The sequence below is a fragment of the Meles meles genome, chromosome 9 (genome assembly GCF_922984935.1).
Source record: "Meles meles chromosome 9, mMelMel3.1 paternal haplotype, whole genome shotgun sequence".
Lineage (NCBI taxonomy): Eukaryota > Metazoa > Chordata > Mammalia > Carnivora > Mustelidae > Meles > Meles meles.
Window position 1 is genome coordinate 96402685 of NC_060074.1, and position 26389 is coordinate 96429073.

General features: G+C 36.8%; 1 protein-coding gene across 6 annotated transcripts in view; it reads left to right on the top strand.

Annotated features, from left to right (window-relative positions):
- The window catches only part of ZRANB3 (zinc finger RANBP2-type containing 3), a 317775-nt gene that overhangs the window by 222401 nt on the left and 68985 nt on the right, over positions 1–26389 (top strand). For all 6 annotated transcript variants that reach the window (XM_046019609.1, XM_046019610.1, XM_046019612.1 and 3 more), the window contains 2 exons: positions 9753–9924; positions 11486–11602. In XM_046019609.1, coding sequence (XP_045875565.1) covers positions 9753–9924; positions 11486–11602 — 289 coding nt within the window. The remainder of the gene's footprint in view (positions 1–9752; positions 9925–11485; positions 11603–26389) is intronic.

Here is a 26389-nt window from a genome sequence, read left to right on the forward strand (position 1 = left end):
TCTGCACCACATTGGTACATTTGTTATAATCCGTGAATCTGCATTGGCACATCATTATTACCTTGTGTCCATTTACATTTGTGTCCATTTACATTTTGGTTCACTCTTGATATTATACATTCTGTGGGTATTGACAAAGGCATAAAGCATGTATCTACTATTGTAGTATCATATGGAATTGTTCTACTACCTTAAAATTTTTCTTTGTTTTCCTGTTCATCCCTCCTTCCTCTGTAACTTCTGGCAACCATTTATCTTTTCATTGTTTCCATAGTTTTGCCTTTTTGAGATTATTAGTAGTTGGAATCACATAGTATATAGCTTTTCATATTGGCTTCTTTGACTTAGTAATATGCATTTAAGTTTCCTCCATGTCTTTTCATGGTTTGATAGCTCATTCTTGTTGAGTGCCTGATAATATTCCATTGCTGGGATGTACCACTGTTTACCCATTCACTACTGAAGTATATCTTGGTTCCTTCCAAATTTTGGCAGTTTGACTATAAGCATTCATGTGCAGTTTTTTTGTTTAGACATAAGTTCTCAAATCCTTTGTGTAAATACCAAGGATCATGACTGCTATGTGTATGATAAGATTATATTTAGTTTTGTAAAAAACTGCCAAATAGTCTTCCAAAGTGGCTTTACCATTTTACATTTCCCCTAACAATAAATGAGATCTCTTCTTGTTCCACATCCTTGTTAGCATTTGGTATTGTAAGTTTTTAAGACTTTGCCATTCTAATAGGTATATATGAGATATGGGTATCTCATTGTTTTATGTTGCAATCCCCTAATGATTTATGATATTGTACATCATTTCATATGCTTTCTTGGAATTTCTATCTTCATAGGTGAGATGCCTATTTACATCTCCTCTTTTGCCATTTTTAAAAATCAAGTTTTTCTTTTTTTATTGTTTTATGCATCTTTTTTGTTTGTTTGTTTTATGCATCTTTTTATATTTTGGAAAATAGTCCTTCATAGCTACATCTTTTTTTTAATTAACATAAAATGTATTATTTGCTTAAGGAGTACAGGTCTGTGAATCATTAGTCTTACACAATTCACAGCACTCACCTTAACACATACCCTCCCCAGTGTTCATAACCCAGCCACCCTGTCCTTTCCCCTCCATCCCCCAGCAACCCTCAGTTTGTTTCCTGAGATTAAGAGTCTCTTTTTTTTTTTTTAAACATTTATTTGACAGAGACAGATCACAAGTAGATAGAGAGGCAGGCAGAGAGAGAGAGAGAGGGAAGCAGGCTCCCTGCTGAGCAGAGAGCCCTATGTGGGACTTGATCCCAGGACCCCGAGATCATGACCTGAGCCGAAGGCAGCGGCTTAACCCACTGAGCCACCCAGGCGCCCAGATTAAGAGTCTCTTAAGATGGTTTGTCTCCCATATTTTGCCCAGACTGTGGCTTATCTTTTCATTCTCTCGATATTGTCTTTCATAGAGCAGAATGTTTTTATTTTAATGAAGTCCGACTCATCAATTATTTCTCTTTTTTTTTTTTTTTTAAAGATTTTTTATTTATTTATTTGACAGAGAGAGATCATAAGTAGGCAGAGAGGCAGACAGAGAGAGTGAGAGGGAAGCAGGCTCACTGCTGAGCAGAGAGCCCGATGTGGGACTCGATCCCAGGACCCTGAGATCATGACCTGAGCCGAAGGCAGCAGCTTAAACCACTGAGCCACCCAGGCGCCCCTATTTCTCTTTTTTATTCTCAAGTTCATGTTGTATTTCTTTTTTCTTTTTTTTTTAAGTGATCAACAATTTTTATTTTATTTATTTTTTTATTATTGAGGTTGGTATTTTTTGATGTAGTGTTCAGCGATTCATTAATTATGTATAATACCCGGTGCTCATCACAACACGTGCCCTCCTTAATATCATCACCTGGGGGGCGCCTGGGTGGCTCAGTGGGTTAAAGCCTCTGCCTTCGGCTCAGGTCATGATCCCAGGGTCCTGGGATCGAGCCCTGCATCGGGCTCTCTGCTCAGCGGGGAGCCTGCTTTCTCTCTGCCTGCTTCTCTGTGATTTCCGTCTGTCAAATAAATAAATAAAATCTTTAAAAAAAAAAATATCATCACCTGGTTATCCCATCCTCCCAACCCCTCCTCCTTTCTGTAACCCTCAGTTTGTTTCCTGGACTCCAGAGTCTCTCATGGTTTGCCTCCCTCTCTGATTTCTTCCCATTCAGTTTTCCCTCCCTTCCCCTATAGTCCTGTGTACTATTCCTTATATTCTACATATGAGTGAAATCATATGATATTGTCTTTCTCTGCTTTACTTATTTCACTAAACATAATCCCCTCTAATTCCATCCATGTCATTGCAAATGGTAGGTATTCATCCTGTCTGATGGCTGTGTAATATTCCATTGTATATATGGACCACATCTTCTTTATCCATTCCTCTGTTGAAGATTGCACCTTTGGTATTGTATCTCAAATGTCATCGCCATACCATGGTCAATAACACCATACTACTTTCAGTGGTAGTGCTTGTACGTTATACTATCAAAATAATCCTGATTCCTCCCTGCAATCCCTTGTGTCATTGCTGTCATTCATTTCATTTATTCATTTTACTTATGTATAAGCATAGTTAGATAGAAACAATGTAATGGAATACATTGTTGCTATTATTATTTTGAGCAAATTGTTATTTGTTAGATAATTAAGAACAAAAGAAAAGTTTTTATTTTACCTTCACTTGTTCTCTAGTGTTCTTCTCTTCTTTATATACAACTGATTTTCTAGTCTATATCATATTCCTTCACTCTAAAGAACTTCTTTTAGTATTCCTTGCAAAGTATTCCTTTAGTATTCCTTGCAAATGGTAGAAAATATAGGCAAATATAGTCTTTTAGCAACAAATTACTTTAATTTTTGTTTGAGAAAGTCTTTATTTCTCCTCATCTTTTGAAAACTAATTTCACACAGGGATGACTCGGTGGCTCAGTCAGTTAAGCGTCTGCCTGGCTCAGGTCATGATCCCAGGGTCCTGGGATCAAGTGTTGCATCAGGCTCCTTGCTTAGCAGGGAACCTGCTTCCCCATCTTCCCCTCCCCGCTGCTTGTGCTCTCTCAATCTCTCTCTCTCTCTCTCTCTCTCTCTCTCTCTCACAAAAGAAGAGAAAAGAAAGAGAAAAAAAAAACTAATTTCACAGAGTCCAGAATTTGAGATTGGTAAGTTTTTACTTTCAACACTTTAAATATTTCTCTCCACTCTCTTATTTTAATGGCATCTGAGATGAAGCTGTATGTAATTCTTACTTTTGCTCCTATATAGGCATAGTGTTTTTTTTTTCATTTGACTTCCAAGATTTTTATCTGTAATTTTCTAAAGTTTGGATACAACATGCCTAGGTATGTTGTTTTGGGCATTTATCTTGCTAGATGTCCCTGAACTTCGTGGTTCTGTGTTTTGGTGTCTTAACATTAATTAGAAAAATTCTCAGTCATTATTTAAAAATATAGTTTTAAAATTTGAAAAACAACAGCTTAATGCTATAGACAGCCTTCTAGTCAAAAGTAAGTTCATATGGCTACAATGAAAGTAGATGGTAGACAGATCCTAGTAGGGAAAGATTGGTTAGCTTTTTTTTTTTTTTTTAACAACATGCATCAATCTTGCCAACATGAAATCACATGCTGTTAGGGTCTACTTCTAATAGTATTTAAATCAAATTAAATAATATTAGGACTTAACATCTGAAATGAATAAGCAAACAAAAGAATTAATAGAAACCTAATAAAAGAGCATATATTCATAAGCTATGTCTATCTTTATTTTCAGATGCCTTGATCTTGTATATAGAAAATCCTAAGAACTCCACTAAAAAAACGTTAGAACTAATAAATGATTTCTGTGTTTTTGCAGGATATAATATCACTGTATAAAAATCAATTGTATTTCTATACACTTGCAGTGAACAATCCGAAAATTACGTTAATTCTGTTGACAATAGCATCAAAAAGAATAGAATACTTAGGAATACATTTTACAAAAGATGTGTAAAACTAATATTCTGAAAGCTACAAAACGTTGAAAGAAATTTAAGAAGATCTAAATTAATGTAAAAACATCTCATGTTAATATATCAAAAAGACCCAGCACTGTTAAGATGGCTATACTCCTCAAACTTGTCTATAGACTCACGAGTCTATCAGTATCTCTGCTGATTTGAAGGGTAATCACAACAATGTAATCAAGACATTGTTACAATGATAAATATCTAGATCAACAAGAGAATCAGTAGCCCAGAAATAAACTCATACATTTACTGTTAATTGATCTTTAAAGATGAGACTAAGACCATTGAATGGGGAAAGAATAATCTTTTCAATAAATGGTGCTGGGATAGCCATATGCAAAAGAATGAAATTGGACTTCGAACTTACTCTATATACAAAAATCAACTCAAAATGGTTCAAGGACCTCATTGTAAAAACAGAAACTATAAAACTATTAGAGGAAAGTATGGGGTAAATTTATTCCTTGGTTTTGACAAGAGATTCTTAAATATGACAGTGAAACCACAAGCAACAAAATACCAACTAGACAAATTGAATCTTATGAAAACTAATAACTTCTGTACTTCAAAGGACATAACCCAACCAAAGAAAATGAAGACAACCCACAGAATGGTAGAAAATATAGGCAAAGCATATATTTGATAAGTGACTCAGGTGTAGAATGTGTAAAGAACTCATACAATTCAATAATAAAAAGATAAACAACCCAATTCAAAAATGGACAAGGGATTTGCATAGACATTTCTCCAAAAAAAGGTACGCAAATGGCCAACAAGCACATGAAAAGAATGTTTGTCATCATTAATCATCAGGAAAATGTAAATCAAACAGTATGGCTAGAAGCAAAAAGTCAAATAACAAGTGTTGGTGAGATTTTGGCAAAACTGAAATCCTTGAATACTGCTGGTGGGAATGTAAACTGGTACAGCTGATTTGGAAAATAATCTGGCACTTCCTCAAATAATTTTTTTTAAGATTTTATTTATTTATTTCACAGAGATAATGAGAGAGGGAATATAAGCAAGAGGAGAGGGAGAAGCAGGCTTCCCACTCAGCAGGGAGGCCGATGCAGGGCTTGATCCCAGGACCCTGGGAACATGACCTGAGCCAAAGGCAGACGCATAACAACTGAACCACTCAGGCGCCCCTTCCTCAAATAATTAAACATAGTATTACAGTATAATTCAGCTATTCAGTACCTAGGTGTATACCCAAGAGAAATGAAAAAATATATGTCCAAACAAATACTTGTTCATGAATGTTTTCAGAATGTTTTTATAAAAGCCAAAAGTTGGAAATAACCAAAATGTCTATCAACAGGTAAATAGATAAATAATAGTGAATTCTCCATACAATGGAATATTATTTGGCCTTAAAAAAGAATGAATACATGCTACAGCATGGATGAACCTTGAAAACACTATGAAAGAAGAAAGGGAAAGGAGGTAATCACAAAAGAATATCTACTATATGAGTCTGTGTATTTGAAAGTTTAGGGAAATCTTTTGGGAGAGGAAATAGATTAATGGTTGCTGAGGGCTGGGAGGCAGGACAGTGGTTAAGGGAGTGATAGCTAGGGGCACCTGGGTGGCTCAGTGGGTTAAGCCTCTGCTTTCGGCTCCGGTCGTGATCTCAGGGTCCTGGGATCAAGCCCTGCATCGGGCTCTCAGCTTAGCAGGGAGCCTGCTTCCTCCTCCTCCTCTCTCTCTCTCTGACTGCCTCTCTGCCTACTTGGGATCTCTCTCTGTCAAATAAATAAAATCTTTAAAAAAAAAAGGGGGGGGTGTGATAGCTAAAGATTATGGGGTTTCTTCTTGAGATGTTGAAAATGTTCTAACATTTATAGTGGTGATGGTTGCACATATCTGAGAGTATATGAGAAACCACTGAGTTATATACTTTAAATGGATGAATTATAATGGCATTATGAATTACATCTCAATAAAGCTGCTTAAATGAAAGAATAGGCTGCTCCAAAAATATATATAGTTACCATCAAATTCAACAGGAGGAGACCAGACATTTATAGGTGGCATTTCTTTTAGCCTTTCTTCCCCATCTCATTTCCCTTTTGTACCCCAGACTTGAAGAAGGAGGCTCAGCATACCATCCTATCAGTAGTGTTTTTTTTTTTAAATTTTTAAGATTTTATTTATTTGTCAGAGAGAGAGAGCACGCAGAAGCAGGGGGAGTGGCAGGCAGGGGAAAACCAGGCTCCCTACTGAGCAAGGACCCAATGTGGGACTCGATCCCAGGACCTTGGGATCATGACCCAAGCTGAAGGCAGATGCCCAACCAACTGAGCCACCCAGGCGTCCCCTGCCAGTGCTCTTTAGAAAAGTCATTGCAACTGCAGTCTGACTCCGGCCTAAAGAGAAGGATGTTAGGAGAAAGGAGTTCTCTAAACCATGGCTCATACCAAGCATAGGGCTTGCAATCAATCAGTGGTAAAGCATCCAGGAGGTAACTGACTACAAAAGCTTCTCTCAGTAGTTCATCCTCTCCTGGGTAAGAAGTGAAATAGCCTTTTTATCACAAGCCTGTTACAAGTACAGTGGCATCTGAAATTAGATTGCTCTGACTTCTAAATAGACATGCCCTTTAAGAGCACAAATATTGGTGCTCTGAAGGAGGCAAGTGCGGTCTGGTGGTTGGCTTGTTTGAAGACATCTGTGTGCTGTCCGTGCCAGTGGGGAACAATTGTGCCAGAAGATTTCCACCTAGCATGTTGTAGTCCTATAGAATATATTGCATAGGTGGAGAATAAGTGAAATAATTCATTTTAATTGTAAACATTTCATTTGCAAAAAACCTAAAGATCCAACCTCTTTTTCCCATCATTGGTAGTTCTGAACGCTAGAATTTTTTTTTTACCAAAAGGTCAAAATGAACCTACATATATGATTGCGAATGAACAAAATGGTGATATAATTGGGTATTGGCAGGTTATTTTTCCATTTTCATTACTGTGTGAATTTTTTTTTCTTAATTTTGTAATTATGTTTTGTAAGTCTGGTTTTTTTTTGTTTTTTTTTTTAATTTTTTTTCCATTTTATTTATTTTTTCAGCGTAACAGTATTCATTCTTTTTGCACAACACCCAGTGCTCCATGCAAAACGTGCCCTCCCCATTACCCACCACCTGTTCCCCCAACCTCCCACCCCTGACCCTTCAAAACCCTCAGGTTGTTTTTCAGAGTCCATAGTCTCTTATGGTTCTCCTCCCCTTCCAAATTTTTTTTTTTTAAATAAACATATAATGTATTTTTATCCCCAGGGGTACAGGTCTGTGAATCGCCAGGTTTACACACTTCACAGCACTCACGATAGCACTATCATATGATCTCCCTGATATGAGGACATGGAGAAGCAACATGGGGGGGTAGGGGGATAGGAGAAGAATAAATGAAACAAGATGGGATTGGGAGGGAGACAAACCATAAATGACTCTTAATCTCACAAAACAAACTGGGGGTTGCTGGGGGGAGGTGGGATTGGGAGAGGGGGAGGGGGCTATGGACATTGGGGAGGGTAAGTACTGTGTGAATTTTTAATATTAATATGGAGAAAAAAATATTAATATGGAGACATAAAACATTAAAGGAAGTCAACTCTCAGTAATATAATTTATGGCAAATATAAATAAATCTAGCAAATCTTTTTTTACAATGCCACCACTTAGCTTTTTTTGAACAAGAAAGATTTTTTATCACAACTGAGCAGTATCTATCATTTTATCATAGAGTAGTTAGAGTAGTTACATCCATTCACTCAAATTTTCTCATTAATTCTACATGCAAGTGCATGGTTTTTCTTAAAGATTTTATTTATTTACTTACTTATATATATTTTTAAATTTATTTGAGACTGACAGAACAAGCTGAAGGAAGAGAGACAGGAGACAGAGAGAGAAGCAGACTCCTCACTGAGCAGGGAACCTAACATGTGGGTCAATCCTAGGATCCTAGAATCATGACCTGAGCTGAAAGCAGACCCTTAACTGACTGAGCCACCCAGGCTCCCCTAAGTGCATGTTTTTAATGTTGTCTGTACTATTCTTGTGTGTTTGTTATCAAATATGTTTAATTTTAAAAATTGTTAGCAAGTTTCAGATATCTCAAATTGACACAGTTATACTAAAATACCACACAGGGGCGCCTGGGTGGCTCAGTGGGTTAAAGCCTCTGCCTTCCGCTCAGGTCATGATCCCAGGGTTCTGAGATCAAGCCCTGCATCTGGCTCTCTGCTCAGCAGGGAACCTGCTTCCTCTCTCTCTCTGCGTGCTTCTCTGCCTGCTTGTGATCTCTGTCTCTCTAGTAAATAAATAAAATCTTTAAAAAAATAAAATAAAATACCACACAAATTCCATTAAAATGGACAGTTTATTTATTAATATCAGTAATCATGTTACAACCTAATAGGAGTTTTTCTGTTCTTAATTGTCTTCTATCACCACTCTTTAATCATAATAGAAGATGACTTGGAATTTTGTGGGTAGTTTTTCGGTTGTCACAATGATAGGGGGATGTTAGTAGGCCAGCTTGATGCCTAAGTTCAATAGATCCATTAGATTCCAACCCTTGTCTTTATACCTCTCTCAGTGCTTGCTGTTTTCAATTCCCAGTCTTCTAGATTGGGACATGTTCACTTTTGCAAGCATTTTACATTATGGCTTCTTTTCTTTTGCCAAGTCAGTTACCACTTACCTGTCAGCATTGACTTCTAAACATCTGTTGAAATTTTTTACCATGTTTTCTTTCCCATTCTCTCTTATACAGTGGGTTTCTGTCCTTTTTTTTTTTCCTTTTTTAAATTTTATTTTATTTTTTCAGAGTTCCAAGATACATTGTTTACATATAACACCCCGTGCTCCATGCAATACGTGCCCTCCTTAATACCCACCACCAGGCTCACCCCATCCCCTCACCCCTTCCCCTCTAAAACCCACATTTTCTGTCTCAGAGTCCACAGTCTTTCATGGTTTGCCTCCCGCTCTGATATCCCCCAATTCACCTTTCCTTTCCTTCTCCTAATGTCCTCCATGTTATTCCTTATGTTCCACAAGTAAGTGAAACCATATGATAATTGACTTTCTCTGCTTGACTTATTTCACTGAACATAATCTCTTCGAGTCCCGTCCATGTTGATACAAACAGTTGGGTATTCATCTTTTCTGATGGCTGAGTAATATTCCATTGTATACATGGACCATATCTTCCTATGTCTGTCCATTGTTTTCAAAGGCCAAGTGATCACCAAGTGATGAATCTGCTGTGCTTAACAGCTCAGTGGGAGGTAGCTCATCTTAGAGGATATGGCAGACATTTTAGGTAGTTTGGCTATTGTGTAGACTAGCTGGTGTCTTAGCAGTTAGTGCCTAGTTGGGGATAGATCTGTTAAGCACATTGCCATTTCTGAGCCCACCTAAAATTCAAGTCGTACTTAAAGTTATCAGTTCATTCTAGCCTTGCATTAACTCACCGTGAACAGTATTTTAGACAACTAACATTTTCTTTGACTGAGAGTAATGTGTAATCTTACTCATTACTCTTTCTCAGGCTGAGCTTTTGGAAACTGATTTGCATTCAGAAGTAACAGTAAAAACGGTGTGACGGCTCCTTATCATTAAAAGGAAAACACTGGATAAATTGTTTTCCTGTTCCTAACATTCAGCTTTGCTACATATAGTTTTTCTTCATATTAACAGATTTTTTGGTAGAAGGCCTCAGTGGGATTGTAGAGGGGCATCAAATCTGAATGAACTTCATCAGCTATTAAGTGACATAATGATCAGAAGATTGAAGATTGATGTTTTAACCCAGCTGCCCCCCAAAGTCAGACAGCGTATTCCCTTTGATCTTCCATCAGCAGCTGCCAAGGTGAGAATGCTTGTTTGATTCAAAGTCTTACTTTAAGTCATTTTAATGAAACATTGCACATATTCATATTTCATAGAAGGAAAAGTCTGTTTTCTTAAAATGGGATTAATTAATAGAACATATGAACTTCATTTCAAGAAGAGAACAGGAAAAATTTAACTTTAAGTCATCAAATAATGTGAAAAGATTCATATCCTATTGATTTAAAAAAAATACTTCTGCTCAATATAAAATAAAAGTACTTCAACTGAAATGAAATTTAGTATTAAGAATTCTAAGTACCTAGAGGGTGTAAAGCTCAATAATTTGGAAGCAAAGTTGTGTTTCTTGCTCTAGGATTTTTTTTCAAGTATGAGCTGTCTTCTAGAATAACTTGGATATAGCCTTATTCTTGAAGATCTGAAAACTCTAATCATATTGAAAGATGTGAAGTTCTATGTATTAGAGAGTCAAATTGTATTTTACCGAATCCTTATCTACATTTACTTTTAGCATGTACATGCTTATATATTCTTTGAAATTTCTTTAAATCTGGACAAGACTTTGTTGACAAAGACTATTATTGCATTGTTTTATCTTGAACATTTAAGGTAGACATTTTATAACCATTGAGCAATGTGTTATCGGTAAAATAGGAATAATCTGATTTTCTTTATCCACCATTTTAGCATTAGGAAGAAAAGTGAAAGAGTCAGTGTGTGATTACATTACATTTTTATTTAGCTGCTATTCCTCATGCTTATTTATTTATTTATTTTTAAGATTTTATTTATCTATTTGACAGACAGAGATCACAAGCAGGCACTAAGAGAGAGAGGAGGAAGCAGGCTCAGCAGGGAGCCCGATGTGGGCTGATCCCGGGACCCCAGGATCATGACTAGAGCCAAAGGCAGAGACTTTAAGCCACTGAGCTACCCAGACACCCCGATTTTTTTTCTTTTTTTTAACCTTATAATTTTTTATTATGTTGTTAGTCACCATACAGTACATCATTAGTTTTTGATGTAGTGTTTCATGATTCATTGTTTGTGTATATACCCAGTGCTCCATGCATATTTAAATGAAAGCGTATCTTGTTTTGAAAATACTTTGCTACCATATACATTTTCACTGTTTCCTTTTTTATGTATGTAAACTTTTATTTTTACTTTTCAAAATGTTTTATCTTAAGGAAAAGCTCTAATTGCTTGATTTATGATGTGAGCAAAGAGCTTGGTGTTCACCCACAGCTTTTCATTGGTTTCTGCTTAAGAGGTAGGACAAAATTCATTATTGCATTAATTGTTCTTTTTTTTAAGATTTTATTTATTTAGTTAGTTGAGAGAAAGAGAGAGTACGAAGTGAGGGAGGAGCAGAGGGGAAGGGAAAAGGAGGGGGAAAGAATCCCAAGCAGACTTCCTGCTGAATGCCGACCCCAAGTTGGAGCTGGATTTCATAACCCTAAGATCATGACCTAAGCCAAAGTCAAGAGTCAGATGCTTAATGGACTGAGCCACCCAGAGCCCCTGTTCTTCTGTCCTGTATGCCATATGTCTAAGCATTGTTATTTTCTCCCACATAGGAATTGAATGCCAGCTTTGAAGAGTGGGAAAAATTAATGAGAGCTCCAAATTCAGGTGCCACCGAGACTGTCATGGGGTTGATTACTCGCATGTTTAAACAAACTGCTATTGCCAAGGTACTTATTTCTGAGACATGTGTTTCTCTTGATACAAATTATTTAATGTATTTTAATGCTTTTATCTAAGCAGCTTATTTGCATACTGTAACATGTCTTTGCCATTTAATTTTTTTTAAGACTTTTTATTTATTTATTTAACAGACAGAGATCACAAGTAGGCAGAGAGGCAGGCAGAGAGGGAGGGTGAAGCAGGCTCCCTTCCAAGGAGAGAACCCGATGCGGGGCTCGATCCCAGGACCCCAAGATCAAGACGTGAGTCGAAGGCAGAGCCTTTAACCCACTGAGCCACCCAGGCGCCCCATCCATTTAATTTTTTAAATCTGATGGAAAATTCAGGCATATTCAAAGTAAATAGTGGTATAATAGACACCATTATATCTGTCCATATATTGATCTTTTCCAATATATGGGTATGCTTTGATGAGGCAATATAATATGCTTTACTTGTTCTCATTTAAAGGACATACGTATATTCATCTTTGTCATCAGATTTTTCTGTGGTTTTTGATACATAATTGCTACAAATAATGTTTTTATTTAAGTCAGTCATTTTAATTGGTATTATGATTCTAGTTCCCTACAGAGATAGATGTGCTCATATTATGTCTAAAAGTACAAATTAGAGGTGTTAGAGTTTTTAAATCTCAGTGTGCATATAAATTAGATTCATCACACGTTCTTGTTTTTACTAGCATGATAGAACTTAGACATGCTAATGAGTGTTACTTTTTCCAATTCTGAAATTTTTTATATAATTTTTTTAAGTGAAGTATGTTGAGGTGTAATTCACATTCAGTGAAATTTGTCCTTTGAAAATACATAGCTTAATGAGGCTTGCCAAATACGTAGGGTAAATCACCAGTACAATCAAGGTAAAGAATATTTCCATTTGCCCAAAACTTCCCTGATGCACCTTTGCAGTTATCTCCCTCACACCCTGCCTTCTGTACCTCAGCAGTCACAGATCTAATTTTTACAACTGCAGTTCTGCATTTTCCCGAATGTTCCAAAAACAGAGTTACAGAGTATGTAGCCTTGTGCTTAAAGCATAAAGCTTTTGAATATTGATCCATGTTTTGCATATGTCATTAGTTTCTTCATTTTTACTTCTGAATAATGTTCCAGTGTTTGGATATATAACACTTTTTTTTTCCCCTCTACCAGTTAATGGTAATGGGATCTTACCAGTTTGGGCCATTATAAGTAACTGTAGGAATCATTCATGTACAGGTCTTTGTTTGGACAGATTTTCATTTCCTTTGAGTAAATAACTGGGAGTGGGACTGTTGGGTCATATGGAAGACACAGGTTAAATTTTATAAAAAGCTGCCAAATTGTTTTTCAAGTATCATTTTCCATTCCTAGTAACAACATATGAGTGTCCCAGTGGTTCTGCATCTTTGTCAGCACTTGGTATTGACAGTCTTCTTAGTTTTAGCAATTTTCCACGGTATTTACTGGTATTTCATTGTCGTTTTAATTTGCCTTCTCCTAATGTCTAGTGATAGCATATTTTCATGTGTTTTTATCTATAATAGACATCATATATCTGATATATATCATATAGTCTGTGCATAGCAAGCCCATATTTATATTGGATTATAAGAATTCTTTTTAAAAAATATTTATTTATTTATTTATTTTAGCAAGAAAGAGAGTGGGGGTCGGTGAGAGAGGGAGTAGGAGAGAGAATCTCAAGCAGACTCCCCACTAAACATGGAGCCCAACAGGGAGCTCGATCCCATTACTCTGAGATCATGACCTGAGCTGAAATCAAGAGTGAGAGGCGCAATAGACCAAGCCACTTGAGTGCCCAGAGCTCTTTATATATTTTAGAAACAAGTACTCTAACATATAGGTCTTTCCAAATATTGCTTCCAAGTCTGTATGTTCCATTTTATTTTCTTAAAATCGTCTTTAAAAGAACAGAAGTTAAATTTTGAAACAGTCCAGTTTATTATTTTCTCTTTCATTTTCTCCACAATTGCAGTCCTAATTAATTTTTGCTTATTCCAAGTTCACAAAGATCGTCTCTGTGTTTTCTTCTAAAAGTGCTATATCTTTGGATTATATAAGTAACTCTAGAACTATTTTGAGTTTTTTTTTTAATGTGGTACAAAGTTAAAGATTTAGTTATTTTGTTTTGGTTCAAGTGGGTTTTGGTTTTTTTTTTTTTTTTGCTTATGGATTTTCAATTTTCATTTGATACTCATTATTGGAAACCATTTTTCTCTCATTGACTCACCTTAACACCTTCATAAAAAACCATTTGGTTATCTATGTGTGGATCTGTTTCTGAACTCTTGTCTGTTTCATTGACATATACATCTCATTTGACAACACTAAAGTATCTGTTTAAACTACCTTTCTAATAAAGCTTGAAACCACATGGTATTCACTCCTACTTTATTCAAAATCATTTTGTCTGTTTTAAGTCCTTTGCTTTTCCTTACATGGTTTAGAATTAGCTTGTTAAATATGCAAACTTTTGATTGGAATTGCGTTGAATCTATAAATTCATTTGGAAGAATTGACTTCTTAATAGTATTCAATTTCCTGATCCATGGAAAAAATATCTTCTCTCATTTCTCCCAGCTTTGTTTTCTAATATCATTGAATACATTTTACTAGATTTACTCTAGTTATTTCATGTATTTTTATATACTTATAACTATTTTTTTCTATTTAAATTCAGTTAATTAACATATACTGTATTATTAGTTTCAGAGGTAGAGTTCAGTGATTCATCAGTCTTATATAATACCCAGTACTCATTACATCAAATGCCCTTCTTAATGTCCATCACCCAGTTACCCCATCTCCTCACCCCTCTCCCCTCCAGCAATCCTCAGTTTATTTCCTATGATTAAGAGTCTCTTACAGTTTGTCTTCCTCTCTGATTCATCTTGTTTTATTTTCTCCTACCTTCCCCTATGATCCTCTGTTTTGTTTCTTAAATTCTACATATGAGTGAAAGCGTATGATAATTGATTTTCTCTGGTTGATTTCACTTAGAATAATATCCTCTAGTTCCAGTCATGTCGTTACAAATGGCAAGATTTCAAACTTTTTTTACTGGCTGAGTAGTATTCCCTTGTATACATATACCACATCTTCTTTATCCATTCATCTGTCAATGGACATCTGTGATCTTTCCATAGTTTGGCTATTGTGGACATTGCTGCTATGAGCACTGGAGTGCAGGTGCCCCTTCAGATCACTACATTTGTATCTTTAGGGTAAATTCCTAGTAGGGCATTGCTGGATTGTAGGGTAGCTCTGTTTTCACTTTTTGAGGAACCTCCATACTGTTTTCCAGAGTGGCTGCACCAGCTTGCATTCCCACCAACAGTGTAGGAGGGTTCCCCTTTCTCCACATCCTCACTAACATCTTTCGTTTCCTGACTTGTTAATTTTTGCCATTCTGACTGGTGTGAGGTGGTATCTCATTGTGGTTTTGGTTTGTATTTCCCTGATGCTGAGTGATGTTGAGCACTTTTTCATGTATCTATTGGCCATTTGGATGTCTTCTTTGCAGAAATGCCTTTTCATATCTTCTGCCAGTTTCTTGATCGGATTATTTGTTCTTTGGCTGTTGAGTTTGATAAGTTCTTAAGAGATTTTGGATACAAGCCCTTTATCTGATAAGACATTTGCAAATGTCTTCTCTCATTCTGTGAGTTCTTTTGGTCCTGCCCAGTACTGTCTGGGCAGACATAGTGTGGTGTCAGGGAAAGAGAGAGAAACTCCCCAAAAGTGATCAAGGGGACTGCCTTACATTGAATTGGTTGTAGAGACCAAAGATGTCCCCTGCCCCCTACCAAGAACTTAGCACTGAGAAATCACCCAGTTATGTCTACCCCTGGGGGAGAGAAACACCTGTGTATAGTGCAGGCATACAGGAACTACTGTAAGCTGAGAATGCAGTAGTAAAACGCATGACATACATTATCATAAGGTAGAAGCATCCTGTTGCAGGGGGAGTTCAAAGTTTTTAGTGTACTAAGAGTAAATGTAACAAAAAGAGAGTCTAAACACAAGGGAACCTAAATAAAACTCAGTACTGACTAGATTCTCTCCTACCCACACTATCACCCTGACCCCCCAAAAAATATCTGAGTGTATAAATACCAATTATTTCAGACTGTCCTGTTCTTCTACACATAATTTCTAGCATATAATAGAAATTATGAAATAAACAAAAAAGCAACTTTAAGAAACTAGTATATTCTCAAAAGATAAAGCAATCAATAAAACCAAATTGATAAATGACCTAGACTGTGGAACTATTAGACAAAGGCTTTTAGGAAGCTATGAATAATGTTATGTGATCTAGTAGCAAAGATAAACAATATGCATGAAAAGGTGGGACTTTCAGAAGAAATATGAATATTTTAAAGACAGTAAAATGGAAATGCTAGAAATAAAAAAAAAAAAAACCAGAATCCAAAAAAATTATTTCAATCAGCTTATAAGCCATTAGAGAAGATAAAAATGTAACCATAAAAAATCTAAATGTCCTGGATATTTATCCTAGAGAAATGAAAACTTAGGTTTACACAGACTCCTTTATGGAAATTTATTTATAATAGCCCAAAACTGGGATATAACCCATATGTTCTTAAATTGTAGTATATCCATACAATAGAATACTAAATTAAAAGGAATGAACTATTTATAAACCCAGTAAATTGGAAGAATCTAAAGGCATTATTCTGATTGAAAGAAGCCAGTCTCAAAATGTTTTCATATATCATGACACCATTATTTATAACATTTGCAAAACAATGGAATTTTAGTGGTAGAAAATATTATTATACAAATGTCACTTTCCTGGTCACGATATTTTATAGGAAATTATTATTAGGGAAGCTATGTTAAGGTTATGCATGAACTCTATTATTTTTGCAACCTCTGGTATATCTAAAATTATTTCACAATAAAAAGTTTTAAAATGTACATATAGGGGACACAATATAGTAACCCAGTGCAGAAGACATTCTACATTAATCCAGAAGAATACAGAATAGAAAGGAAAGGAACAAAGAACAGGTGGGTCAATCAGAAGACAACAAGATATTAAGTTTTAATCTAGTTCAATCGATAATTACATTAAGTGTAAGTGATCTAAACCCACCAAGTAGATGGTAGGAAGTTATCATATTGTATAAATCATATGATAGCTGCAAAAAGTTCTTTTTAAGTATGAAGGCTGAAAGTTGAAAGTAAATGGATGAACAAAGATAAAGCATGCAAACAATAATCAAATGAAAGCTGAGGTAGAACTGTAATATCAGATAATGTAGACTTCAGAACAAAGATTATTACCATGATTATAGGAAATTTATAGATCTCTCAGATGACAGCATAGGTTGTTCCTGACTTTGCTTCCCCTCCTAAGAACAATAACTAACAATTATTCAGGAAGAAGATACCCCTAGGAGTATCCTAGAACACAGGGGTGAACTTGAGACACGTCCCTGTATCCTAAAGACCAAGGCAGACTACATTACTAGGGTAAGAATAGTGGCTACATGTTGACCTCATTGCCGTGCCCCCAGGCCAATGTAGCACCACTCAGAGAGATCCCACCCTGAGCCTCTGGCTCTTCCAGCAGGAAAAGAAAATCCATGGGGAAACACCAGAACCACCATCCAACCCCACCCCACCCCATCTCATGGGATTATGGGTTGCTTTGCCAGAGCCACTACTCTGATCTTTATCCATGGGGATTGCAGGAGAGTTTGTGAGGCTCAACCCCTGGGAAACTGACAGTGACAAAAAGGGAAAAGGCTCTTGCAATAACCAGCACTTAACTCTTAGCAGACCAGGTTTGCACCTGCAGCACCCAAATTATTGTCATGGGGTGACTTTGCTTGAGTACAGAACCACATCGATAGCATACTCTGACCAGGGAGCTTGGCAGGGTGCAGATCTGCTTGATTCAGAGCCTCATATGAGTGTTTTTGCCAGCCCCATAGCTCAGTTTCCCCATGCCCAGGCAAGGAAGTGAGTCATAGTCCCATTTGCTGTAGAGAATGTGTTCTGGCCACATTTGACCAGAGGAACTGTTGAAAACATCTGGAAGCAGTGCAGCACAGCAGTTCTCAAGCCAAAAGACAAATGAGCCAAGTTGATTGTCCCCATAGAAAAGCCAGTTCTAGGCATGAAGTTTCCTGTGATAAACACAGGCAGGGGTCTTAATTCATATCCCAGGCTCACAGTAGTTCCCAAACCCTCCCAGAGAAACTTTCTGGGAAATTGAGAGTTGCCTGGAACAGCCCCACTCCTTCCAGATGAGGCAAGGGTGAGACTTAACTACCCCTACCCACTCTGATTCCTGGCCTCATCTGAAGAAGGACTGGCAAGAACACCTGGAAGCTATGTAGCCCTGAAGCACCCTAGCCGAGGGTAGGGAAAGCAGAGTTGACAGTTTGCAGGGCAAATCCAGGGACCTGTTCAGCCAGAGAATTTGGGGCACGGGTCAATTTGAGTTTAAGACAATAAAGAGCTTTACTACCATTATAGCTGCTTCTCCCATTGCACTCAGGCAGGGAAACTAATTTGTAGCCCCACTCATTACAAAATATAGCCTCCAGCCAACAGGACCAGGAAACCTTACAAGAACATACAGTATCTGTACAGCCCATCCAACAACCCTGCTTACAGTCATGTTCAATCAGAGAAGACAGCCTATAGCTTTCCTCATCTCCACAGTAAAACTGATGGCCTCACCTGACTAGTATATACTCTTGCCTGATTTGGGTCCCCAGTGGGACTTCGAGTCCCATCCTGCCACCTTGCAGGGCAAGGAAATTAATTCATAACCCCATCTGTTACTGAACCAAACCTGATCATCTAGTCAGCCTGACCAGAGAATCCAGACAACGGTGGAGCCCATTCTAGCCTCACTTGGGTAGAGAATCAAGCCAGCAGTCCAATCCACGTATTCTCAGCCAGTAGCGCGCTCCCTTATCCTCAACCTCAGAGCTCAAACAGTTTCCTTGCCACATTCATTTATGATAAAACCTCTCAGCATACTAGGAATAGAAAGGGACTTCCTCATCCAAATAAAATGGGTTTATGAAAAACTTAATTAACATCATACTCTGTGCTCAAAGATAGAAGGCTGTTCCCTTAAAATCAGGAACAATACAAGAGTCTGTTTTCACCGCTTCTATTCAACACTCTTTGGTTCAACATTGTTCTTATAACTGTGTAATAAGGCTAGAAAAACAAATATGATGTACACAGATTGAAAAGGAATAAGTATAGTTGTCTATATTTAGAGACAACATGATTGTCCACATGGAAAATCCAGGAACACTTTAAGTCACTAGAATTAAGTGAATTTATCAAGGTCTCAGGATTCATGTTCAATATACAAAAATCATTTGTAGTTCTATATACTAGCAATAAAAAATTGGAAGTTGAAATTTGAAAAAAATACAATTTACAATAACATCAACAAACATGACCTTCTTTGGGATAAATTCAACAAAATATATGCACTGAAAACTATAAAACATCATCTAGAGAATATAAAGCAAACTTAAATAAATGACAAGATAGATCATGTTCGACCCTGCAATTGCACTGCTGGGGATTTACCCCAAAGATACAGATATAGTGAAAAGAAGGGCCATCTGTACCCCAATGTTTATAGCAGCAATGGCCACGGTCGCCAAACTGTGGAAAGAACAAAGATGCCCTTCAACAGACGAATGGTTAAGAAAGATGTGGTCCATATACACGATGGAGTATTATGCCTCCATCAGAAAGGATGAATACCCAACTTTTGTAGCAACACGGACGGGGCTGGAAGAGATTATGCTAAGCGGAATAAGTCAAGCAGAGAGAGTCAAGTATCATATGGTTTCACTTATTTGTGGAGCATAACAAAAAACATGGAGGACATGGGGAGATGGAGAGGAGAAGGGAGTTGAGAGAAATTGGAAGGGGAGATGAACCATGAGAAACTATGGACTCTGAAAAACAACCTGAGGGTTTTGAAGGGGCGGGAGGTGGGAGGTTGGGGAAGCAGGTGGTGGGTAATAGAAAGGGCACGAATTGCATGGAGCACTGGGTGTGGTGCAAAAACAATGAATACTGTTACGCTGAAAATAAACAAATAAAAAAAAAAGATCATGTTCATGAATTGGAAGATTTAGTGTTGTTAAGATGCCATGTCTTTGTAAATTTCCAGTGCAATGCTAATCAAAATCTGTGGCCTTTGGTAGAAATTAACTAACAAGCTGACAGTAAAATTCATGAAGCAGCACGAAGGACTTACAGCCAAATTAATCTTGAACAAAGTTGAAAGATTCACACTGCACGATATAAGTACTTCCTGTAAAGTACAGTAATTAAGACTTTGTGATATTGGCATAAGGATAGCTATTTAGATTAGTGAACCAGGGAAGAGAGTCCAGAAATAGACCTATCAATTAATGTTAGGGAAGGGGATGAGATAACTCAATGGGGAAATGATAGTCTTTTCAAAGAATAGTATTTGGACAATTTGGATAGCCGTGGGAGGAGGAGGGAAAGGTCTTGGACCATTATTTTGCCCCTTTGTAAAAATTAACTTGAAGTGGGTTATAGACTTAAATGTTAAGTTTTTACATTTACATTTACGTAGGGTGCCTGGTGGCTCAGAAAGTTACGTGTCTGCCTTCAGCCCATGTCATGATCCCAGGGTCCTGGGGATCAAGCCCCGCATCTGGTTCCCTGCTCAGTGGGGAGCCTGCTTCACCCTCTCCCTCTGCCTCTTCCCCCACTCATGCTCCTTCTCTCTCTGTCTCTCTCTTCTTCAAATAAAGGAATAAATAAAACCTTTTTTAAAAACTGATCCATAAAACTATTTTTAAAGATTTTTTTTCATTTCTTTTTTAAAGTAAACTATATGCCCAACATGCAGCTCTAACTTATGACCTCAAAATCAAGAGTCACATGTTCTACTAACTGAGCCATCCAGGCACTGGCTAATTTTCAAACTTTTAATAGTATACATAAATAAAAATATTACCAACCTGTGGGTAGACATTTTTTTAGATAGGATGAAAAAAAACACTTTAAAGGGGAAAAATGGGACTGAAAACTTTAAAACTTATGGTGTTTTTTAAAAGGTATGTTATACACAACACATTGTTTTGAAAATGAAAATGTAAAACACAGTTTGGAAGAAAATATTTGCAACACATTTCTCCTTGCTCCATTTTCCCATGTTAAAATTTTTGGTTTGATCAGTGCTCATTGTTTACAATATAATGACTTTGTTAAACATTTCACAGTTGAACTATAATTACTTTTCTTTTTTTTGACAACTGTTGTTTTTCCTAGATTTAATAGCTGGGGTTTTGTTTGTTTGTTTGCTTGCTTGCTTAATTTAGCTTTCTTAGTACTTAATACTTACTGAGTACAGAAGCTTGCTTAAGGAAAAAGAGTATATTATGAGAGCCTTTTAGATAATTTCTTGTCGGTGATGAGAAACCCTAGTTGGATGTCAGAGAAATGTCAATCGTCAACAAATTTGGCACCAAATTCCTAGGATCCTTGAAAGAAAAGAAAGGAGATGAAACGTTGTATGTCTCGAAATTGGAACATGAGCCCAAAGATTAATGACAGCAGAAGACCAATTCTTGATACCCCAATTCCTATTTTAGTCATTTTTCATTCCCTTCCTAATAGAACCTCTGTTTTCAACCACCTATGTAAGCTGAAACTGTATATTTCTATTTCTGGGCTGCAGCAAGAAATCCTTAGCTCATGATTCCAACTTCATTCTAAGTTGGAATTCTTAATACTTTTTCCCCAGAAACATTAGTGATAATATCCCATAGTCAGGTTTTGTAGTAACTGTAGATTATATAATTTATCTACATTATAGATGAAATAGACTCTGGAGGAAGTAGCTAGTTATAGACTGCATGTAATATTGTTTCTATGAGAAAATGTGTTTCAGAGTACTCCCAAACCAATTTATAAATGGACTTTTGAAATACCACAGTTAATAAATTGGCTACTATGTTGTTTGCATAGTAGCCTTGAGACTTCCTTTCTTTGGTTATGTATCTTCTTAACTTATTCAACAGTTATTTATTGAGTGCCTTTTGTTTAGCAAGGATCATGCTTGGTGATAGGAAGGCATGGTGAACAAGGTATAGTGTTTCCCTCTCAAGGAACTTGTGGTTGTGGTCCATTGGAGAGGACAGTAAAATAAATGTTCAAACACAGCACATTATATTTAGTATTCAAATTAAAAAAAGGATGTTGTAGGAGTACTTAGGAGAAGACACTTAGCTTAGTCTTGGAAGCTCAGGAAAGACATTCCAAGGAATGAACAAAGAAGATTTAGCCAACTAAAGTGGAGAGGAGTGAAAAGGGGAGGGCATGGTGTTGATGGAGTATTTGTCAAGACAGATGAATACTTTCTGCACACTCAAAAAGATTAATCAGAAATGGCGTACTTAGGGTATCAAAAGTAGGTCATCATAGCTAAAGCATGAAGTGTCAGGGAGGAATTCTGAGACTAGGCTAGAGATCACAGAGAGCAGTGACCCTGTCTTAAAAGGTCACATTTCATAATTTATAATTTATCCTAAGGGTTATGAGCAGTTAGGTATAGTGAAATAGAGTAAAATGATTGGATTTGTGTGTTAGGAAAAGAACTGTAGCTATGTGGAGAATGACTGGAAGGAATAAGCCTGTAGGCAGGGAATCCAGTTGAGTAGCCACACTTGTAGTCCAGGCCAACAGTGGTGACACTAAACCAAGGAGCTGAAGGTAAAATTATCAGTGTTTCCAGTGAAAAGTCAACTAGTGAAAGGTCCCAGATAATTAGAATTACTTTTCTTCTTCTCTATTGTTATTTTTATTCCTTTGTAATATTTGTTGAGGTATAATGGATGAAAATAACAAATTCTTTAGATTTAAGATCAGCATAGTACTCTTTTTTTTTTCTTAAAGATTTTATTTATTTGACAGACAGAAATCACAAGTAGGCAGAGAGGCAGGCACAGAGAGAGGGGGGGCAGGCTCCCCGCCGAGCAGAGACCCCCAATGCGGGGCTCTATCCCAGGTCCCTGAGATCATGACCTGAGCCGATGGCAGAGGCTTTAACCCACTGAGTCACCCAGGAGCCACAGCATAGTACTCTTCTTGGGAAAAAAGACAGATATAAGTGGTATGGTTTGGCCAACCCTCAGTTATTTTCTGGTACACTGCAACACCTAATTTTTAGAGAAAACCATTTTAAGAGAAATGTCAGTACCTTTTCTGTGAAAATGATTAAAGTAGCCCATAATTTTAAATTTCCTGTCACTTTGGGGATGACAGCATTCTTTAATGCCTTAAAAACTTTTTAGAAGGCAAACTGCTCTAAACATATTTCCATTATGCACAGGGTGTATTTCCTCTTTGCTGTCTTGCCTCAGCAGCTTGACACCGGTAGAATCCTATTTATAATATGCAGTGATGTATAATGAGGCCACGGTAATATTCCTTGCTGCAGAGGGACTGGGATGTTGTTAGACTGAACTACCTTGTCCTGCTCTGGTTCTTTTGTATATCAAAGGGACTCTGACTCTAAACCAGACACATTCTGCCTCCTGTTCATTGATAAGGAGATGGTCACTAATAGTAAAGTACAAATAAAACAATAAGGCTATCATTTTAGATGAAGAGAGAGATAGTATGTTAGCTGTAAGGCGGTGTAGGGTGAAGGAAGGGTTTAATAAAGATGGAGCAATATCCATTTGGGAAGGAAGAGTGGTGTAAAGTTTTTGAGGTGACAGGAGTGTTCAGTTTGGAATCACAGATGGAGAGATTTGCCTTAGAGAAAAGAAGAACTACTTCTCATGTTATAAAAGGAAAGGAAATGGGAATGAGTGAAAGTAACAAAAGGTAAAAATTTTCATGCAATGAATTATCTTTTCTCTGTGGCAATGGGACATTTGAAGGCCAAAAGGCATGGGTTCTGATTTTGAAGAAAATAATAAAGGTTGAAGTTGTTTTTGTAGTTTGCTGGGGAAATACAGCAATAATAAGAGCTAATACTTATATTGTATGTTATTTTTTTTTAACGATTTTCTTTATTTGTTTGACACAGAGAGAGAGAGATCACAAGTAGGCAGAGAGGCAAGCAGAGAGGGGAAGCAGGCTCCCCGCCAAGCAGAGAACCCAATGTGGAACTCAATCCCAGGACCCTGAGATCATGACCTGAGCCAAAGGTAGAGGCTTAACCCACTGAGCCATCAGGCATCCAGAGCTAACACTTTAAAAGTGCATACCATTGGCCAAGCACTACTCCTTGCCTATTTTATGCACTAAATCATTTAATTCTCACTACCAGTCCATGAGGAGTTAGGTACCTTTTCCCCCTTTTTTAGATGGAGAAACTAAAGCACAGTTTAAATGACTTGCTCAAGAGCTCAGGTTGTAAATGATAGGAGGCCAGATTTGAACCCAGACAGTCTGGCTCCAGAGTACATACACTTGACCATCACTGCAGTAGGATAGCTGAATAAATTTAATATTTGTTGGTGGCCATGGGTTTAAGGTGGTATCTTTTTCCTATGAGTGATTTTTAAGCATCCCTGTGCAAGTATGGAGAAGATTTAGAATTTTAAATTCTATGTATTCTAGATATATATGGGTGGTTCAGTTGGTTAAAAATTATATATATTCTGTGTTATAATTTTTAACACCCAAATAAGGTTTATTCATGCTTATGCTGTGGTAGTACAAATTTGATTACTTTATTGACAGGACCAGTAGACAGAGTTGAGAAAGAAATTGAAAATGTTTTGAAAAAGGGGTGGGAGGTTGGGGGAACAGGTGGTGGGTAATGGGGAGGGCACGTTTTGCATGGAGCACTGGGTGTTGTGCAAAAAGAATGAATAATGTTACACTGAAAAAATAAATAAAATGAAAAAAAAAAAAGAAAATGTTTTGAAAATTGAATTTAATTTTAAAAGAATTAGATTAGCTGTGATCAATGACTTTTACGATCAAACTTCCATGAAATCAACTTTTATGAAAACAGCTTTTTAAAAGTCTGTAATACTATTATTAGCTTTACTTCCTTTTGTTTTGTTTATGAAAACAGCTTTTTAAAAGTCTGTAATACTATTATTAGCTTTACTTTAATTGTTTAATGTTTAATGTTTAATTGTGGGTAAACCCAGTAGAATTGTCACCAGGTAGACCCTATGACCTGATCATTACTGCTAACATGCTTACATCCACCAACCTTTATCCCACATTTTTCCTTAAGCTCTTTTTTTCCAGCTTATCTTAACTAAGGCAAAAGACCCAATGGGCATAGCATTTGGTGGTGGAAACCAAAACTAACCCTCAAGCAATAATGCCTGCCCAGACCACCTAGGTGGACCATGGAGTGATCCATGAAATGGCCAATAGTTATTACCTTTATATCTTTATAATACTAAAATTTCTGTCCAAGGAGGAGAGCAAACCTCATTTACATAATATACAACTTATATATAGGCATATTTCCTTAAGGTGCATGCATGACCTTATGCTTACGTCTACATGTAATGACAAGGCTCCCCTTTCTAAATAATCATCCTAACCCTAAGTAAAAGGAACTAATTCACCCTTGCTCTGGGAGTCATGGCTTTGGAAGTTACTCCCTGTGATTTCCTTCCTTTGTGTGACAAGTCCACCTGGTATAGTTTCTATCTGTAACTCACCAAGGAGGAGAGTCACACAGTTCAGTTACAAAATATGTCATTTATGGGAATCTTAGGTACATGATAGATAGATAGACAGACAGACAGGAACAAAGAATGAATCGTATAGAATGGTTATTATATTTTGTTCCAAAAAGTTTTATGGAAGGTTTAAGATCCCAGGTTCTTCTGTAAATTGTACTGGTTTAAGTATTAAATTAGGGTTGCCCTCTTTTCTGGTGCTATAGCCCATCTGATTTACTGTGAAATGGGCTGCTTGTAAAACTCAGTGTTAAAGGATTAGATATATTAGAAGTGCTAGATTTTCTATCTACAAATAATTTATAAGGGAATAAAAGTTGTGAAATCACTGTATGTAAATCTGTTGCACTCCTATACACTAATAATGAAACAGCAGAAAGTGAAATTTTAAAAAATCTTATTTTTAATTGCACCAAAAACAATAAAATATCTAGGAATAAACTTAATCAAAGAGGTAAAAGGCTTATATTCTGAAAACTGTTAAACACTGATAAAAAAGATTCAAGACGATGCAAAGAAATGGACATTCCATACTCATGGGTTGAAAGAACAAATATTGTTAAAATGTCTAACTACCCAAAGGAATCCACAGAGTTAATGCAATCCCTATCAAAATACCCACAGCATTTTGCACAGAGCTAGAACAAACAGTCCTAAAATTTGTATGGAACCACAAAAGACCTCAAATAGCCAAAGCAAACTGATGGTTACCAGAGTGGAGGTAGGTTGGGGGTATAGGGAATGGGGATTAAGAGTGCACTTACCATGATGAAAACAAAAATTTAATGAAATGATAAAAGAAAAGAAACATCCCTAGAAATAAGAAAGTAATACTTCCAGTAGTTCACCTAAACCTTCTTTGGAAGTAAAACTACTAATTTCTATGGAAAAATTTTGGTGTGGGGCTGAGTGAAAATGTCCAACATACTGTCATCATAGTATGGGACTACCATTCTTCCTCTGAAGGCTGTCTCCTCCTGGATTTGAAAATATTTACTACCAGATTTGAAAGTATTTTTTCAGACTGATAAGATGGTTTCTAAATGAA